Source organism: Pectinophora gossypiella, chromosome 9 (assembly GCF_024362695.1).
Source record: "Pectinophora gossypiella chromosome 9, ilPecGoss1.1, whole genome shotgun sequence".
Classification (NCBI taxonomy): Eukaryota; Metazoa; Arthropoda; class Insecta; order Lepidoptera; family Gelechiidae; genus Pectinophora; species Pectinophora gossypiella.
The window spans coordinates 6,778,453-6,798,314 of record NC_065412.1 but is presented as its reverse complement, the minus strand read 5'-3'; the positions used below and the strand labels follow the sequence as shown (position 1 = coordinate 6,798,314).

General features: G+C 34.9%; 4 protein-coding genes and 1 long non-coding RNA gene across 7 annotated transcripts; 3 read left to right on the top strand and 2 right to left on the bottom strand.

Moving 5' to 3' along the window:
- The first annotated feature begins 845 nt into the window (after positions 1–845).
- LOC126369550 (protein MIX23) lies at positions 846–1,826 on the top strand. The gene is made up of 3 exons (XM_050014037.1): positions 846–1,010; positions 1,134–1,406; positions 1,648–1,826. The coding sequence occupies exons 1-3, from the start codon at positions 972–974 to the stop codon at positions 1,753–1,755; spliced, it is 420 nt and encodes a 139-aa protein (XP_049869994.1). The 5' UTR covers positions 846–971; the 3' UTR covers positions 1,756–1,826.
- Positions 1,827–1,909: 83 nt separating this feature from the next.
- LOC126369551 (UPF0389 protein CG9231) lies at positions 1,910–2,745 on the bottom strand. Its single transcript, XM_050014038.1, has 2 exons — positions 2,469–2,745; positions 1,910–2,211 (listed from the first exon to the last, which is right to left on the bottom strand). Exons 1-2 carry the CDS (start codon positions 2,669–2,671, stop codon positions 2,004–2,006), a joined length of 411 nt encoding a protein of 136 aa, XP_049869995.1. The 5' UTR covers positions 2,672–2,745; the 3' UTR covers positions 1,910–2,003.
- A 185-nt stretch (positions 2,746–2,930) lies between these two features.
- On the top strand, positions 2,931–6,574 carry LOC126369560 (uncharacterized). Of its 2 annotated transcripts, none has more exons than XR_007566733.1 (3): positions 2,931–3,273; positions 5,651–5,869; positions 6,101–6,574. It is a non-coding gene; the product is annotated as an uncharacterized LOC126369560 (long non-coding RNA). The 2 variants fall into 2 exon arrangements; XR_007566732.1 differs by lacking the exon at positions 2,931–3,273 and adding an exon at positions 4,746–5,316.
- Positions 6,575–6,923: 349 nt separating this feature from the next.
- On the top strand, positions 6,924–13,713 carry LOC126369513 (importin subunit alpha-7). Of its 2 annotated transcripts, none has more exons than XM_050013981.1 (11): positions 6,924–7,360; positions 7,674–7,847; positions 7,947–8,159; positions 8,774–8,997; positions 9,642–9,751; positions 10,074–10,227; positions 10,588–10,792; positions 11,314–11,441; positions 12,189–12,355; positions 12,653–12,892; positions 13,556–13,713. In XM_050013981.1, exons 1-10 carry the CDS (start codon positions 7,358–7,360, stop codon positions 12,847–12,849), a joined length of 1,575 nt encoding a protein of 524 aa, XP_049869938.1. In that variant the 5' UTR covers positions 6,924–7,357; the 3' UTR covers positions 12,850–12,892; positions 13,556–13,713. The 2 variants fall into 2 exon arrangements, with proteins under 2 accessions (XP_049869938.1, XP_049869939.1); XM_050013982.1 differs by having other exon boundaries at positions 6,927–7,422.
- Positions 13,714–14,399: 686 nt separating this feature from the next.
- On the bottom strand, positions 14,400–17,737 carry LOC126369509 (juvenile hormone esterase-like). The gene is made up of 3 exons (XM_050013958.1): positions 17,272–17,737; positions 15,718–17,033; positions 14,400–15,577 (listed from the first exon to the last, which is right to left on the bottom strand). The coding sequence occupies exons 1-3, from the start codon at positions 17,437–17,439 to the stop codon at positions 15,364–15,366; spliced, it is 1,698 nt and encodes a 565-aa protein (XP_049869915.1). The 5' UTR covers positions 17,440–17,737; the 3' UTR covers positions 14,400–15,363.
- Between the last annotated feature and the right edge of the window lie 2,125 nt (positions 17,738–19,862).

The window sequence follows — 19,862 nt, the reverse complement described above, 5'->3', positions numbered from 1 at the left end:
ACGATTCAAAATTTTAAGATATTATACCTTATAATTAGTGCACTGTGATCGTTATTTGTAGGGTCATAAACTGTTCATAATACATGTTTTTTTTTGGCAGGCAAAATATGCCCAGTCCAATAAATTAAGATCATAGCGCATTTTTTCCATTTTTTTTAAACTCTGTCGGTGAATTGTAGTCAATATTTTGACATATTTTATGTATATGATCCTACAAATAACTATCACAGTACAGGCCACATCGAAGCAATTCATCTTAAAAAGCAATATTACTTTTTGAATGAATTAATTACCAGTAATAATAAGATCGATTTATCTGAACTTCGTCGGCACAAATTATGCTTGAACATGTTTGCTCTTAGAACAATTTTATATTTTTCAAACACATGTTAATGCTAACAGAGTGTATTGTATAAAAATCTTTGATAAAAATTGTTGTTATTATTACTATACGTCGGTGATAGTTATTTGTAGGGTCAGAAACATTTTTATTAATAAATTGTATTTCTTTCAATCAAACAGTATTTGACATAAGAAATAGCGATCACGTTGTCTAATAATAAGGTCAATTTTTACTTGAATCCTGCATAAATTGTATGATTGATGAATGATTCACATTGTAATATCGCTCTAAAACTCTATATATAATTGGCAACATTGGCCACGTTTAAAAATATTAATTATTTAAAAATATATATACCAATTTAACAAGTAAAAAATTATAGGATATTTTGATATCCTATTTTTAACTACAAAACTTACCAATCACAAAATAAAAATGTAGTCATATGACTTGCTTGACTGCATAGAATACAAGCATTGGTCTCAGTGTATTGCAATTATATAAAAAAAAACAAAAAGATAACCTAATTTTATCCATCAGTCAAGTAATGAGAAGAGATAAAATTCCCTCCGGCAAATAAATAAAATTCATAGTTATTTCCATTACCAATCAAATTAATATATTAAAGATGGTTTCAATGCTTTGTCCGGATTTTATGGAGTTTCAGGTTGGTTTAACATTTTCTTATTTATTATATACCTACTCGGTTTTTTTTTTGTGAAACTAAGAAATAATATAATAAGTTTGTTTAGTCAAACGCCCGTAATATGATATTCTAATTTGTTACCAGGATATCTTGAAGAAAATGCGAATTTTAGATGATAAAATAGTATATGCATTAAATACATCACTACCCACGGAATCCTTCCAAACTAAAGTTGATGCCACATCTGCTTGCCAAGATTTATATTCACAGATTCAGAAAGGACACTCTGAAAGAGAAAATGTTATCAAAAACTGTATTGTAGTGACAGCAGAATCTGTAAAAAATTTGAAAGCAGCCAAGGAACAGACACCAGATGATTTTGAAGTTCTGAAAAACTTGAAAACTGAACAACGGAAGGTAAATTATCAAACAGGGCAAACTGGTCAATAAAGTGTGATGTATAGTTTCTCCTGGGGGTTCATTTATTTAGCCATGTTTGTGTTGCCTTTATTGAAATCTCACCCATTGTAAGTTTTTATCCTCCCATCACCAATCCATAATTTTTCTGTGCTATGATGTCTCTAAGAGCAGTGTACTAGTTAGGTACTTCCTGTGTATGGAAGTTTTATGATTTCCAGTAATACATTCTTTTTTTCAGTTACGTCTTTTGCAAACTGAATTGAGTGTTGAAGAAGTCATAAAAGAAAAAACAACAAAACTATTTACTGAAAAGTGCAGGACATACTTTAAACCCAAGGAATTATGAAGACTGAGTAAAATGCATTTATTTGTTAACAACTGTTATGTAGTGTACATAATATAAATAGTGGTAGAAAATTGTAGTTTTCTTTAAAATAGTAATTATAAAGTTTACAGTAGAAACAAAATTTTTAGATCCTTATTTATAAATCAAAAACAACTGATTGTGCAATAAGTTATATTTTGCTATTTATACAACTACAAAGTTATTTACATATTATAAACAATAACATTTCAAATTAGTTTTTACTTTATTTATTTAGACTTCTCTGCTTCCTTCCGCTCAAAACTCTCTTTATATTCTTTGTGCCAGTCTAAGTTCATTTGATGTACAGATTCTCCACGTTTGACGGCAGCCTTACCTGCTAGAACAGCTCCAAAACTAGCAAGTGCAGTGAGTAACATAAGCACGTTAGCTATTTTTATCCTAGCTTCACTCCTGGACCGCTCAATGAGATCTGGCCTGCAACAACAATTACAAAAGAGAATCTCAAAAAATAATCAGTAATTGTTTGTAAAAGTATTATAAGATTGTTATAAATGAATACAATAACATAGTATACAACACCAACCAACATGTTTCTTTATCATTTGTCTTATCATATCAACCATAGAATATGTACCAGTCAGCAATATCAAGGTTATTGCATAATATTTCAGATTTTGTATCACAATAGAGTAAATTCAATTTAGTTTAAAATAAAGTATTCATGGACATACGAAACGAATGTAGGAATGTCGGCCTTGCTCTTATATTTCTTGGTCCAAACAAGTATGAACTTCTGGAAGTCACTGGGTCTATACTTGGGAGTCGCCATGGTGTCTCTAGCCGATCCAGAAGACGGAGACGCTCCTGACGGTGGAGCACACATGTTTCTTCTTATTGTGCACATGCATGTTCTAACCCAAAGTAACTTATTCATTATCAAAACAAGTTAAAAATATGATTTTTCTGATACTTCGTCTCAATCTCAATTTCTTTTTTTTTTTTTCAATAGGTACGTTCATAGTAATCTCATCATAGATTATATCTATCAATCATTCGTCGATCATGATTTAGGATTAAAACAAAAATCGACCTTATTATTACTGCGCTATGATCGTTATTTGTAGCATGGTATGCAGATAGACGGAATACCATAGTTTAGTGTTGTACTTACTAGTATTGCAGTACTGCAGAACCAAAGACCTTGTATAGAATAGACGGATAATATTTTAGAGTGACGATCAAACTATCACAGCTCTCTTTCTTCCCTATGGCAACAATCTCTGTGGAAAAAAGAAACAAACATAGACAAACACCGCTGTCTAGAACGTCAGTGTTTACCGTTTTGAGATGTTGTGGTAGTCAGCTGGATACCAAACCTGCCGTTAGTTTTTTGGTGTTTTGGGACATTATTTTAACTTTTTATATAAACAATCTGTGAAATAGTTATTCATTATGAACCATGGCTTGCGTAGCTATTGGTTGTGAGAGTAGAATGGGTGTTATAATGGAGAACGATCAAACAATGTCTCACCATGGGTAAGTTATCGACCACATAATACATGTTTGTGTGCAAGAAATACATTACCTGGTCTGGTTTTTGTAAAGTTTATTGAGCCCTAAACACGATGCAGACGCATATTTTCAGCAAAGCCGTCACATTTGTACAAATAATTGATTTCACATTTTACGTTAATCAGCTTTGACAGATCATGTACCCAAAGTATTATAAGTAGTGTTGTCCTTTGATATCGATAACATAATATTATGTTTGAATGTAACATCTACATGTTGCGTTATTCTATTCACGTTTAATTTATTTTTCGACCTGTTTCCGATTTGGATGAAGATTACATAAAGATATTGTATTTTCCAGATTTCCTAAATATCCTAATTTACGAAACAAGAAATTAAGAAACAATTAGATTCAGACCATGAAACGAGATAATTCTCTCTTCTGAAGGACGCCTTCTCCTTATTTAAGCCTGTGCTAATTACATTTCGATGTATCTTGCTTTCTATCGAGCAGGATACCAAAAAAAAATATTACATAGAGATGCAGTACCAACAATATTCACTCACATATCTCACATAAGGTGAGTTTAAGTTTAGTTATAAGTTTATAGATAAATTTGCAGCTATTTCGTTTTTGTATTCTACATTAGCATGGAAAAAATATTTCAATACAATACAAATATTCTCTATTGCACAAAATAATTAGTATGAATAACTATTTTGGTAATTACCTGTGATTATTCCTTCTATGTGCAATGTGTAAAAATGCAATGCTTGTGTATTTGTGTGCTCCACGTTAATATGTGCCATTCTTGCAGGTAAAGTTATAACGACCAGAGCCGACACTATACACTTCTAAAGAAAGTGAACAAGAGGAAATATTTTTTTTTATCACCAAAAGTCGGAATTGTTCAGTGCTTCGTAGTCATTGTATTCTAACTATATTGAATAAAAATCTTATAAAGAAGTATTTGCTTTTATTCTTTAATCGCATTGAGATAATCCCCGAAATATACTAGAAGGTCGTCTACTTCTTGTATCGAGAGCCGATTCGATTTCCGGTCAAGTCAATGAAAAACGTGTATTTAATTTTTATAAAAGGGTAGGTATGTGATTTATAGCAACCAAAGGGTGGCCGAATGTCGTATTAAAATGATTCTATAGTATATGTGGACTAGATGGACCGTCCTCGACCTCCTCGGCCATAACACCTTGCGAAATGACATAGATTCAAAAATGATAAATTGACCTTTAAGAAGTTTGTCCATGATAATTACGTTGAATAAGTGGTTCTGAATCTGTCACCGCAACGTACGGTTCTTCTTAGGTATATTTCTATCAGTGTACAAATAGGTATCGTTTTAACTAATTTACTTGTGGTTCTACCCACCCAGGTATGGATACTAGGTCGTTATTTCTGTATTTAATTAATCATTCAATTTGTAATGTATATTTTTTTAGATCTTGGACTAACATGAAATATTTAGCCAATAATAATGTCGATAAAGACATGGAACGGCACTAGTGGTTCTGATACAAAAACATATACTATAGGTACGTTTCTATAACAAACCCGCTACACGAGTACAAAAGACGTTACGACGATAGTATATTTATCTCTTTTTAACTTATGACGGCTCACATGAGTGCGAAAGACAAAACCTATGTTTTTCTTTCGTCTTAAATATGCTCCGTCTATTCTATACAAGGTCTTTGGTTGGTTTCAAAGACCTTGTATAGAATAGACGGATAATATTTTAGAGTGACGATCAAACTATCACAGCTCTCTTTCTTCCCTATGGCGACAATCTCTGTGGAAAAAAGAAACAAACATAGACAAACACCGCTGTCTAGAACGTCAGTGTTTACCGTTTTGAGATGTTGTGGTAGTCAGCTGGATACCAAACCTGCCGTTAGTTTTTTGGTGTTTTGGGACATTATTTTAACTTTTTATATAAACAATCTGTGAAATAGTTATTCATTATGAACCATGGCTTGCGTAGCTATTGGTTGTGAGAGTAGAATGGGTGTTATAATGGAGAACGATCAAACAATGTCTCACCATGGGTAAGTTATCGACCACATAATACATGTTTGTGTGCAAGAAATACATTACCTGGTCTGGTTTTTGTAAAGTTTATTGAGCCCTAAACACGATGCAGACGCATATTTTCAGCAAAGCCGTCCCATTTGTACAAATAATTGATTTCACATTTTACGTTAATCAGCTTTGACAGATCATGTACCCAAAGTATTATAAGTAGTGTTGTCCTTTGATGTCGATAACATAATATTATGTTTTAATGTATCATCTACATGTGCTATTCTATTCTCGTTTAATTTATTTTTCGACCTGTTTCCGATTTGTATGAAGATTACATAAATATATTGTATTTTCCAGATTTTCTAAATATCCTAATTTACGAAACCAGAAATTAAGAAACAATTGGATTCAGACCATGAAACGAGATGATTCTCTCTTCTGAAGGACGCCTTCTCCTTATTTAAGCCTGTGCTAATTACATTTCGATGTATCTTGCTTTCTATCGAGCAGGATACCAAACAAAAATATTACATAGAGATGCAGTACCAACAATATTCACTCACATATCTCACATAAGTAAGTTTAGTTATAAGTTTATAGATGAATTTGCAGCTATTTCGTTTTTGTATTCTACATTAGCATGGAAAAAATAATTCAATACAATACAAATATTCTCTATTGCACAAAATAATTAGTATGAATAACTATTTTTGTAAGTACCTGTGATTATTCCTTCTATGTGCAATGTGTAAACATGTAATTCTTGTGTATTTGTGTGCTCCACGTTAATATGTGCCATTCTTGCAGGTAAAGTTATAACGACCAGAGCCGACACTGTACACTTCTAAAGAAAGTGAACATGAGGAAAAATTTTTTTACCACCAAAAATCGGAATTGTTAAGTGTTTCGTACGGTTCTTCATAGGTATCTATCTATTTGGGAACGAATAGGTATTGTTTTGATTAAAATACTTGTTATCCACTCCGATATGGATACAAGGGCCTTGTTTCTGCATTTAATCACTCAATTTGTATGTACAAAGTTTTAGATCTTGGCCTAAAATAATATCGATAAAGACATAGAACATCCCTAGTGGTCGTGACACAAAATATATACAAATAAGTACGTTTCTATAACAAACCCGCTACGCAAGTACAAAAGGCGTTACGACGATAGTATATTTATCTCTTTTTAACTTATGACGGCTCACATGAGTGCGAAAAACCAAACCTATGTTTTTCTTTCGTCTTAAATATGCTCCGTCTATTCTATACAAGGTCTTTGGGTTGGTTTAGATTTGTGCTTAAAATTGACGTGTGTTCCATAAATTTTATGCTTGTCGATTACCCGTCCCTTTCCTTTTCGGCGGATAAGAAAATGACAGATATAACTTAAAATAAAATTAGATGGTATTTACAGGAATTAGCACCATTGCCTTAGTTAGTGGAGTTAGTGGGTTTCACAGAATGTGTGTCCTACCTTTACTCGATGCACTTGAACGCATCCATTAAGAACCTTGGAAAATAAAAAAATAATAAACGTCAGATTATTCGCTCAAATTTAGCGATGGGTCGTTATCGGTTTTTGAGATAACGTAACGTAAGCGTTATGTGATTTCCAATAACTAGTTTCTTAACTAGTGATTTTTATAACTAGTTATTTTCACAACGTTCTGAAGCAAACGTGATAATTGTAACGTAAAATCGTTTGGTTAGGTAGCAGTATAACTTAATTCTTCTTCACGCACACGTATTGTAAAACCAGTGATTTTGCGTGAGTAGTGAAAGTAGCCAAACATCGACGCTATGCCTTAAACATAAGAGTGAATTCGATTTAACTTTATGGCGTTGTGATTAAAAGAGTTATTGAAGACTGATGCCTATTTCGATCGTTTAAATGGCGTTATGAATATCACTAGTTTTTGTTGTAGTGGAAAACGAGTGATCACTGTTCGAGCTCGTAACTGCATATATAACCAGTTATGGTTAATAACGCCCATCGCTACGCTCAATGTAAAGTGTGACGCGATCTAAAAGAAAAAAATAGGAAATTTTGAAGAAATTCATGGTGATTTATTCCTATTTATAATTTAGAAAACATTATTTTTCATTTTTCAACATCATAGCAGAGTAAGTAAGGTTAACATGTTTTTAAATTCGAGAATAATGCACACACACGAATTATGATTGTCGTTGCTGTTATTTTGCTACGCGAAAATGCTGTTATCCTAAGTTTATCTTATGATAATCGATGTTTTTCTATTATGTTCTTTTTAAAGTCAAGTCAATTATGATCAATTCAAAGATGTACTTTATGAACTTAAATTGTGTATGACTAAATATGAATACTCATGTGATTCGTATTGTACTGTCATTTGTAGATGTCTGGGGGTCACAAGCATCGTTACAAGAACGCAGGTTTAAGCGCAGATGAGCTTCGACGCCGGCGCGAGGAGGAAGGTGTTCAATTGCGCAAACAGAAGAGAGAACAACAGTTGTTCAAGCGTAGGAATGTAAATCTCCCTGTGGAGAATGCACCAGATATTGCTCTGCAGGTATTTACTTATGTTTCCTCGATGTGTCTCATTGTAATTGTTTTTGTCCTGTTGTGGAGTGTGTATATTTTTCTAAATAATTGGTATGATGTATTTTAGGATGATATTAACATCTCACAGTCTGATGACATCACTCCAGCAATGGTGGCTGCTTTGTATAGCGACAATCCCCAAGATAAAGTAGCTGCTACACAAAAGTTCCGAAAATTGCTGAGCCGAGAACCGAATCCTCCCATTGATGAAGTGATACAAACGGGAATAGTTCCTAAATTTGTTGAATTTCTAACTGATAGTAGTAATCCTACCCTGCAGGTGTGTATGAATATATTTAATTGGTGACTATGACAAGTTTGTGCACATTGTTTGATAATAATTAATAATTATTGGTGGTAATGGTAAGCTTTTGAATAGGTTCTAAATGTAAACAATGGTTTAAGTATAAAGAAAATAGCAAGCTATTCTTTTTCGAAAATTAATGCATTCATCAAATGTTTAGTAATATAAGACATTGAATATTTGTGTCCCATTAAAATAACTGGCAAAATAGGTCATTTTAAATACAGTTTTAACCCTTTCATGGACAGAGATCATGGGTCATTGATGGTTCATAATAGGTAATATGAGACCTTGGGATCGGAACGTCATTAGGTTTGTTTTTCTCTGGTATAAAGTATCACGCTTGAGTTTTTAACCCTTTAATAGACAGAGATCATGGGTCATTGATGGTTCATAATAGGCAAATGACACCTTGGGATCGGAACGTCATTAGACGTTCTGTCCTTGAAAGTGTTAAACCAAATAATTTAAAACATTATAATATTTTTACGCCTATGATCATGTGGCATGCATGGTTCAGCATTCGCATCTGAAAATAGGTAATGCATAATCAAAAGTAGACACCCTAACCAAGTGCCCACCGTGTATAGTTCGAAGCGGCGTGGGCGTTGACGAATATTGCATCAGGCTCGTCGGAGCAGACGCGCATCGTGGTGGAGTGCGGTGCTGTGGGCGTGCTGGTAGCGTTGCTCGGCGGCGCGGCCAGTGACGATGTGCGCGAGCAGGCCGTGTGGGCGCTCGGTAACGTAGCCGGGGACTCGCCGCGCTGCCGGGACACGGTGCTGGCTGCTGGGGTGCTGCCGCCGCTCATTGAGTAAGTATCTATTCGTCGTCAAAAGTTGTGACATTTATCTCTCTCATAAATAATAATCAAATTAGTGTCGTTATTCGGAATGTGATAAATGAGAGTCCTGTATCTACGATTTTTTCGAACCGGGGTAGGAACTTGATAATGACGCTTTCATCCCCTAGCGTTTAAGAAAAAATCTCAATAAAAGTCACAAATACACGCGCGTGACGTACTAAACAAATCGCGCAAACTAGTATCTTTTTTATAAACATAATGCTATTTCTAGTGGACAATAAGAAACGCTTGAGAGAAGCATATTTCGCGGTCGGTTTTGGTCACTGATGAGAGTGGAAATACCTGCATGGCAGTGACCGAAAAGGCGGGTTTACAGGCGTGGGCGAGCAAATTGCGGAGTCCTGTTCTGTTGAAACCCTACCCAAATACCCTGGTAGTTGCTGGTTCACAATACATTCACACATAGCGAGGGTCCGAAAAATACTGGCGTTCGAAGGACGACGGGATATCAGTAACAAAACTTGTACTGTATTTTAAATTTCTATATATGTGGCCATGAGTTGGCAGTCAACATACCATACGACATGCACTGTTCCACTACCTATTTGTCGTCATATACGAGTAGTTGCAGTGTGAACTTTTGTTGCTTTCAGGATTTTAAATAAATATACAAGGTTATCTATGACCAGAAATGCTGTTTGGACACTGTCGAATTTATGCAGAGGCAAAAATCCTCCAACGAACTTTGAAGCTGTAGCCCCAGGTATGTCAATACTTATAACTTATAGAGTCAACACTCAAAATTCGCAAGACGATTATACATTCATAATCGATAATTAATTATATCAGTTAGACAACTGATTGAGTTTAAAAAATCCTAACTCCTTATGTAACTATAATAAAGCTGGCTGGACTCTACTCCCAGATTGTTTTTATCATCCAGGGTTCACATGTACGACTTTAACGGCCAACCCTTTCTTCGCAATTAACTTCTTCAGTCATAATCATAATACCTACCTGGAATATCTTTCTTTTCTATCCTATTTTGGTATTCCAAGGAAAATGATGCATGTTTCCTTTGGCAGGTATCCCGGTGCTAGCGCGGCTACTGCACCACTCGGACGCGGACGTGCTGAGTGACTCTTGTTGGGCACTCTCCTACCTCTCCGACGGGCCGCATGAGAAGATCCAAGCTGTGATCGACGCTGGCGTCTGTAGGCGGCTCGTTGAGTTGCTCATGTGAGTTTATATTGCAAATACCTACTAGTTTGAGTGAGGGTTTAGACCTATAGCAGACGATGACGCTTTTACTCTCGGTCACTATTTGTGACTTTAGATTATTCTTAACAACGATTTGTCGCCTTCTAAAACTAAATGAATTAAAGGTAAGTTAGCTGTGTCCAAGTAAATGTTAGTTAGTTGTCTCACTTGCATTTTGAATATTTTTTTCCAGATATGTTTTCTGCCACATAATCATCATAATGTATTTAGTAATCAGAATCACCACATATCGTTATCAAGCGTCACTTTTATTTGTCGACTCGCAAATCAATCAGCCTTTATCCTATTGAGGTCGAGTTAACAAGTACAATGTGGCAGGCATAACAAAACGACGGTGGTGTCGGCGGCGCTGCGCGCGGTGGGCAACATCGTGACGGGCAACGACGCGCAGACGCAGGCCGTGCTCAACTGCAGCCCGCTGGGCAGTCTGCAGGCGCTGCTGCGCTCCAGCAGCGAGGCGCTGCGCAAGGAGGCCTGTTGGACCGTCTCCAACATCACTGCGGGCAACGCCGCGCAGATACAGGTAAGTACGCACTTTGTTCTTGACAAAGCACAAAATAATATAACAGGTGGTCAAACTTCATTCAACATACGTAAGCGTACGTACTTATTCAACGTACGAAAGTAAGATGATCTGTGCTTCAGAGGACACGTTAAGCAGTTAGTCCCAGCTACTATTTACTTAGTAAATATGTAGATACATGAGCTTTGATAGAAGCCGTAACCCTGTCGTTAAGGTAGATGACACGAGACGAGGTGACAGTTCCCACGAGAGAAGAAGATTCAACATGGTGTTCATTCACATGGGATGAAGATCTGACAGTGTAGTTGGAAACACGCTCGTCCCGTTTCGACTGATCCGACAGTCGAAACATGGGTGGTCGGGGCCTCGATTTCGACATAAAACCTCCACCCGGCGCGTCGATATTTTAAACCTGTTTATCTTTTAGTCTTCGTTTTGTAATAGCACTGAATAAATCTATCTTGATTTCAAAGACATACGTCACTTTGTCACATTAACGGTGGTTTCTTTTGCCTTTTCAGGCGGTTATAGATTCCGGCATATTCCCGACTTTGATCGAGATTTTAAGAGCAGCAGAGTTTAAAACGAGGAAAGAAGCTGCTTGGGCGATTACGAACGCGACTAGTGGAGGCACGCATGCTCAAATCAAGTACGTATTTTAGTAACTTATATTTTTCTTTCTTCTAATGCTCAGAACCATAACTTCTTTTATGCTAAATTGAATCTATGTATTAAAAATATATTTTCAAATACACTTTCAAATATAAATATTAATTATTATCATATTATCATGGCACTTGCAACTGTGTCGAAATATAGGGAGTCTCGTATTTAAACAACGAGGTTTTCGAATTACATATGATCAGAGGCACAATGAGAAGTTCACAAAATGTATTTGCAGAATACAGTTTCAGATCAATTACTAATTAACCATCTATTAATAAAAAATATAACATACACTAGGCAATCGTGAAAACGGTGAAGGAAGTGACAGATATCATTAGAAAAATTAGAAAACAGACAAAATGTTCTCATAGAGCATAAAGTGTTTAAGAGAATAGCTATGCATAATCCAATAAAAACATAGTCCATTTATTTTGGTTTCCCTCTTATAAAACCTTATCTTCTATTTAATAGGTAGGACTTATTTATTATGCCACTTGCCATATGAGGATGAATAATAAAATAATAAATTGAATTTGAATGAACATAGTAACAGTAACATGTTAAATAAAATAGTGGTACCTATTCGGGCGGATATAAATTTAACCTAATTTTAGTTTTACAGCTCTTAAATAAGTGTTTTCCTTCACTTACAAGAAAAAGATGCAACTTGTTTTAGTCCTGTCAAATTAAGTTGGTGGTTGCCCGAATAGTTACCGTTGTTTTGTTTTAGGTATCTAGTCGACTGTGGATGTATACCTCCACTCTGTGATTTGTTGACGTTGACCGACGCGAAGACGGTGCAAGTGGCGCTCAACGGCATAGACAATATATTGAAGGCTGGCCAGCAGTTGCACCAGAGAGACAACCCTTACGCCGTCGTCATCGAGGAATGCTTCGGTAAGTCTGCTTACAATTACTATTATTTGAAATACAAGAAAGTCACTGTTTGATAAAAATGGTAGATCAAAAAAGTTGATGTTTTGTGTTGTTGGAAACATTGATATTCAATCATAAACAGATACGTATATACCAAGTGGATTTGCTAAATTATTATCAGATTATGAATGACATAAGGCGGCTTAAGTAAATAATGAATTATTTTTTTTATTAAATAGTAGGCACAAATATGTTTGGCAATGTCTTCAGACAATTTAATATTACCAAGTATAATGTGTTACTGTTTATCTGTTGCAGGCGTCGACAAGATTGAATTCCTACAATCGCATGAGAATCTAGACATTTATCAGAAATCGTTTGAAATAATCGAGAATTACTTCGGGTCGGAAGAGGAAGATGGGCGGCTGGCGCCGACGGTGTCTTCGACCACTGACCAATACCAGTTCGATACAGACCAATTCGTGCCTACCAGTCCGGGGGGCTTCCAGTTCTAACCACACGCCCCATCTGACGTAGAGTTTTTGATGTCACAGTGTAGTAAGTTTATTTCATTTTAACATAACAACACATAACGTAACATAAGCACACGACTATATTCCAAATGGGGTAGACGGAGATACATGCATCACAAGATGAACTTACCTACGCCTCATCGCGCCTTCTGTTAGACCAATGTGAGAGTGGTCGTGAGCCGTTTCGCCGTCTATATTGGTCGAGCCAACTGTGTGAAAACTGCGCTTAAGATAAATAACTCATTTTTACTTTATAGGTACCTAGAATTTTAATTAGCAATTACGTAACAATGAGTTCGACATTTGATCTTGTTTATTGATGATATCAGTATGTCCATATAAACTACTTGACGTTTCACAAAGTATCTCTTATTACTGGGTTGTTATGTTAATGGGGTCTAAAAAGGCCGCATAGCAATATTGAAATTTGACATTTGCGCATATAATTGGCCTTTTAGACAAAGAAAGAAATATTACAGAATCACTTTAGAAGTTCAGTTCAAAATGGGCTGACATGTATGAACAGTTTGATGAAAGTAGATCGCCTGAAAGAGCTGTAGCTATAGGGATGATATTATTGTATGTATTAATTAATATTTCTGTCTACCCCTGCAGGACAGGCAAGTGATATTATATTTGTATATTTCCCAAAATTTAATTATACAGAGTGTTTATTTTTTTATTTCAGATGTGTAACCACATGACAAGGATAGAAGATGTGTTCTAGACACCAAAAGAAAAGGTTCCAAAACTATATTATATACACTAAAGTGTGATTACTTATACTTTGCACCAATTATGTATACTTAGGTGATTTTATTTATATATATAATGAATTTAACAAAATTCGCCTTTTTATTTTTTGCTATTGTAGATAATTGTATATCTATAGTTCATTTATTTATGTAAAAAGAAGATTTATTAGTCTTTGTTACTTTATATTCTTGTATATTGTTATTTGAAAAGTAACATTTTATTGTTTATACTGTATAACAGATTCGTATCAACAGCATATTTTAAGGTATATTATTTTGATGAAACTATGATTGATTTTTAACGGATTTTAGTCATGCTCTTAGGCTCTAAGCCTTCTTAGAACTCTACTTTTTAAAGCTTCTCAGTGAGAAGATAATATGCCTGATTTAAATCTGTTAAGACGGTAACATCTAGTTTATTGGGATGGATCGTAGAAGTAGATGGTCTTCGTTATTGCTGTCGTACAGCACAGTTGACACATAATCTAACTATATCTAGTATTTTATCAATAACTATTGTAATCTAAATTTGCGTTGCGTCTCTTCGGGCAACCAAACCTAGCTAACTTACCATGGGCAAAGAGTGATAAAAAATATATGAAATTATTGGTTACATTAAAATGTTGCTATCTGGCCGGAAATTTAGATCTTAGCCTACATAGTACCATCCTAAGTAATACCTTAATCATTAGCGCTGGTATGAATCTTAGCAGTTTTGCTTCATATAAGCTTGTATATTTTGTAGGTTAACAAATTATTATAAAAAATATACCATGCTTAAAATTCAACATTTATTTATAACAATCTTTACAGTTGTAAATATTTTCAAAACAAAAACAGTACCAGTTATATTGCCTACCAAGTAGTTTGAATTACTTAGTTAGTTCTTTTACAAATATGCTAAACTACTTAAAACAACTTTTAATTCATTGATAACTAAAGTTTACATTTCTGGTGACATTCTTACAATATACAACATACCTATTTTTCTACGTACAGATTGTTAACAGATTTAACTACATCATTCACTTGGTTCTTAAAGCAGAACAATTTATATGGAATGTTTTTACGAAAATAAATGCTTTTTAATAGCTGCCATTACAAGATAATCACAACAATCACTCACACAGGTGACTTGGCTTTATTTGAAAACATGTTATCTATGTATACAAGTAATAGACGGATAACTGTACACCACACTTTGCGACGAAATTGTTTTTATTCTATACAATAAAACATGTACTTCAATTAATTCATGTTCTAGATATGTAACATTTGTTTCATAGTTTTACGCCTGAGATCGGATGAGCGACTCCGAGATGTCAAACGCAAATAAATGTGTTTAAAACAATAAGATGGTTTCTTTGTAACCTCATACCATGGATGGAGTAACTAATATACCTACATAAAACTCATAATAATAGCAAATACCCCGCATAGGTTCCTTGAACAATTTATAGTTAATAAAAATCCCCATTTCACATGCTACAAGTGCAACATGGAATACAATGGCACATATATGAAGAATATTACTGATTTGTACTCTGGAAGGGCGATTATTCTTTTAGGAGGTGCAGCACCCTATGCAATTTGTATTAGTGACGGGCTCCACAGAGTGTCATCATCTTGCACCCAGAATCTCGAATGTGGTTGGTATAGTCAGTGACTTACAAAAATGCTAGTACATAAAGGACCCTGAGTAACCAAAGTACTTTTTTGTATCTTAATATAAAATGTGTGTTTAAAAAGTAACACCTAAATCATTGAAATAAACAAGTACCCTTAAGAACATGTGTTCCTGATGAAGTTCTTCCCAAAATTCCATTCTCTCTTGAAAAGGGTTCCTGCCTTTTGTTAACTCTGTTCCAATGCTGAGATAGTTCAATTTGTCTTTATTCTCAACAGGGTCCCATTTGATTTGAAGCAGAGGGTCATCTTCATCTGGTGTGGGATTCCTGTAAAATAATTAAAATATTTTATAGTTTATGAATTATATTTATGTCTACCTTTCATGTACTTTTCTCCATAAAGCATAACAGTTTAGTCATTTATGTCACAAAGAAAAGTATTGATTTAAAGGTGTTATAAATCTTACCCATATATTGCAAAATTTGTCCACATTTTTACGACTCTTTTTCTCGTTTTAACTGAATCTCGACTGCCTTTGCAGAGTTTATCTTCACCTGGTAATCGAAAGCCAAATAAAAATGGAACTTCAGAGCTATTTCCGAGAGCATTGATACAATTAACTTCATCAATGTTTTTTGTCACAGCCCATTTTCCATCATGGTTTAAAACATAGTAATAAATAGGATAATCTGGTGTATATTGACTATGTAGTTGGACTGTCTTGTGTATATAATATAGAAAGTAATAATCACTTATCAGTTGTAAAAATTGACTTCTGGTGTTTTTTGTCAACTCTTCTTGACCATCTAAGTAGAATTTTAATAGCTGCTGCCCCACATGTTTCGATATTTTGGCTTCCCCAGCCAGTGACCTTGGTACAATGAGATGAACATTTTTATTGTACTTTTCAAAATCATTATAAAAGTTATTTTTTAAAATCTGGAACACCGCTGCTTCAATATTGTTGCTACCTATTATGAGAGGTACTTTATTGAAATTCCCAGATTTTAGTATTACTGGTGGGCTTTTAGTGAGGAATGCAGGCTGCCCTTCAAAGTCTTGTTCAATGCAAGGCTTGAAAACAGCATCAAAAGAGTCTGTTTCATTTTGTTCAAATTTTCTTTTTACCAAAACATGGAAAGCTTTCATAATTTCTGCTGCTGGTAAATCTCTTAATTGTTCTACTATGTCTGTATAACATGTGTTTGTTATATTTAGTTCTGCAGCTAATTCTATCACAGGTTGTAGTGGGTTCTTAGCTAAAGACCAATTGTTTAAGGCACTGGCACTTTGTATAATGGCTTTATGAAATAATCCGGAAGCCATGGGTGACAGCATCATCATATGTACAATGGCACCTCCACCACTGCCTCCAAATATTGTCACATTATTTGGGTCTCCTCCAAATTGAGCTATATTCTTTTGTACCCATGTAAGTGCCATTACAATGTCCTTTAAGCCATTGTTACCAGGAGCCATAAAATCACTGATAGATAGAAATCCAAATGGCCCCAATCTAAAGCCACAACGAACAAATACAACATTCTCTTCATTGATAAATGTTGGATCCAAAATATCATCTATTACAAAAGCAAAAGCATAACTTCCTATCCAAAACATAACAGGTAATGGCTTGTCAGGCTTGACGTTTGGAGTTGATACTTCAATATAAAGGCAGTCTTCAGAACCAACTAATTTATAATCAAAACTATAACACAGTGGCAGAGGAGCATCTTTTGTACAGTCGATTATTTCTTTCCAAGGCTGAATAGGGCATGGTGGCTGAAAACAATAATTAAATAACTGTATTTAAAGAAGGCAGCTTTCTAATGAGGCGGCCTGTTCTGCACGCCATTAAAAAGCAAATCATAATAACTGCTTATGGTTAGTCGACCAATCGCATGTTTGGGCACAAAAATTAGAAAAAAAATGTTGCACAATATAGGTAAGTTATTTATTTATTACTTGTTTTTTTCAATAAAAAATGTGAAACTAAAAAGAACTACAGATAAAAACTTACCAGAAAACGCAAACGTCCAACAGGTGGCTTGGCGTAAGGTATACCTTTAAACTTGTAACATGATTTTTGTTCCTTATTGTTGACATACCCACACACAGGTCCGCAACTTGTTTCTACGACGTATTTTAATTCTTCACTTATTGATTCCATTATTTCATTATATGACATTCACAAACATCAAATAAAAACACTAGGTAAAATAGTAGTAACCTTAGATAAACTTTGGATAAAATTATTTCAATGAGAATGTGAAACTTTAGTTCAGTCGAAACTTAAGTTCTTCAAGTTTTGTTGCTAGGGTTTTATGTCGAGTTGGTATGTCAATATGAACAAAATCTAGTTAACTTGATAAAATACTTAGAAATATATTAAACTTTTATAATTTCTTGAGTAGAGTAAAAAACATAAAAATGAAAATGTAATCAATCACCCGACTAACAGAGAAGACATGACGTGCATGACGTCAGTCGAGTAACGTCATTGTGACAGTTCAAATGTTGCTATTGTTATAAATAAGGTGTCAATGATTGACTCACTGAACAAGTTCAAATAAATATTGTAATTTTATGGGTCATTTATAAATGAGGGACTTTCCAGGCTACGTTCCTCAAAAACAATATAGAAGACAATTTAACGTGCATTCCGGCGAACGGAATCATTTTAATATTTCGGACAATCGGGTGGTCCAGCCTGCAATGTCCTAGCCACAAGGGTGATTTCTACAATAGGCCTATATCTTATTAGTTTGTGAATGGGCCCGGAACTCTGGTAGCCGTGTGCTCTAACCATTAGACCACCGATCGCGATGATTAGTAGACAGCTGAACTACTGAACACAAATGCAATGAGGGATTTTCTTTTTCTAGACTACGTTCCCCAAAAATAATGTAGATGGCGCTGTTACTTAATATTTGAATGAAATTGTGTATAGAATTAAGTTGCTGGTACCTATATTGCATTTCTATATTTTGATCAGAATAATAAATGGGTGGATAACAAAGACCTTCTATACAAGGTCTTTGGTGGATAATGTATTATTGTGCCTGGGTGTAATAAAAAGAGTCATCATTTATACCCAAAAACAAAGATAAAAGATGAATTTGTCTGTTACCCATGAAATTAAAAGGATAAACAAAGGCAATTTTTTATAGCGCCATAAATATTTTTTTGGGGAACATCGAAGAATAAAGACCTATACCTTTCTTACGTAAGAAATACGTAAGAATCATTTTTTAGTGTTGTGTATTTTCTTCTGGACCGTCTGTGCCCTTTATATTCTTCTCTATCTTTAATTTTCATTGTTATCGTTATAGGATAGAAAGTATGAATCCATTGTTTAATCAATTCAACTTCTATATTTTATGGGAAAGACATGCCATCTAAGGAGCGTCAAACTGAGTAGGTAGGTATATATTTGTTTTGGCTCTAATTTTTACATAACAATTACAACCATTTCTTGCAAGAGATTATCTGGAAATGTAATATATAGTGGGCTTACAAATGAGTGTGGAGAGCGGAAAGGTCCGTTCGTAGAAGCCGGTACATTTGTGGCTTCCCCTTCATTTATTTGCGCACGTGGCGGGAACATACTACCCCGCATTGTTTTAGCTTAAGAATGAACCCTCTGCGGCCCAACTTGCGGTTTCTCATGTCTTTAATCGCAGTACCTATCTTAGTGTTATTTGTCGAAGAGTCACTGGTGTTATAAAGATTTTATATTTGATTAGATTCGATTTCACGATTGATTTAGTACTTGATGGCGGTGTACTACTTATCGCAATCGATCGTTTTGCTCGAGAAATGATCTCTACAAAGGTTGTCTGGAGATTACTATGTTTATGTTGTTTATATTATTTGTTGTAGATACACGTACTTACATAAATGATCCCTAGTTTGGTTAGGACATTACAGGCTGATCACTTGATTGTCCGAAAGTAAGATGATCCGTGCTTCGGAAGGCACGTTAAGCCGTTGGTCCCGGTTACTACTTACTGATGTAAGTAAGTAGTCGTTACATGAGTCATGTAAGGTGCCTTTGGTGGCTCAATAGTAACCCTGACACCAGGGTTGATGAGTTTGGTAATCCACCTCACAACCCACACTAGAGAAGCATTGTTCTGATTCGTCAACGTACGATTGGTGTGAGAGAGAATGACAGTCTGCCAACTAACTATTAATCAATACAATACAATCTAAAAATAAAAGTATTTAAAGGAAATGAGAATCCAACAGTTTTCGTTAAAAGAAATTTTCACATACATACATACATAAACTCACGCCCGTAATCCCAAATGGGGTGGGCAGAGCCACAAGTAATCAAAGACAACTTGCAGCCACTGTTGATACGAAGTCCTAAGATGGATATGATGAACCTTATGGTGATAAGGGATCAGCCTATCGCCCATAACATTAGTCCATTATGTTAGAGGACGCAATCCCTCTGTCGGTTTTTACGACATGCCCGGGAAGACAAGCAGCTGAACAGCATAGAAGCATCATAGAAATTTTCACATACGTCGTAAGTAGTAACACGAGATTACTTTTGTGGTAAGAACGGTATTTTGTTACTCCGGTTCGTTCCCTAAAATAATA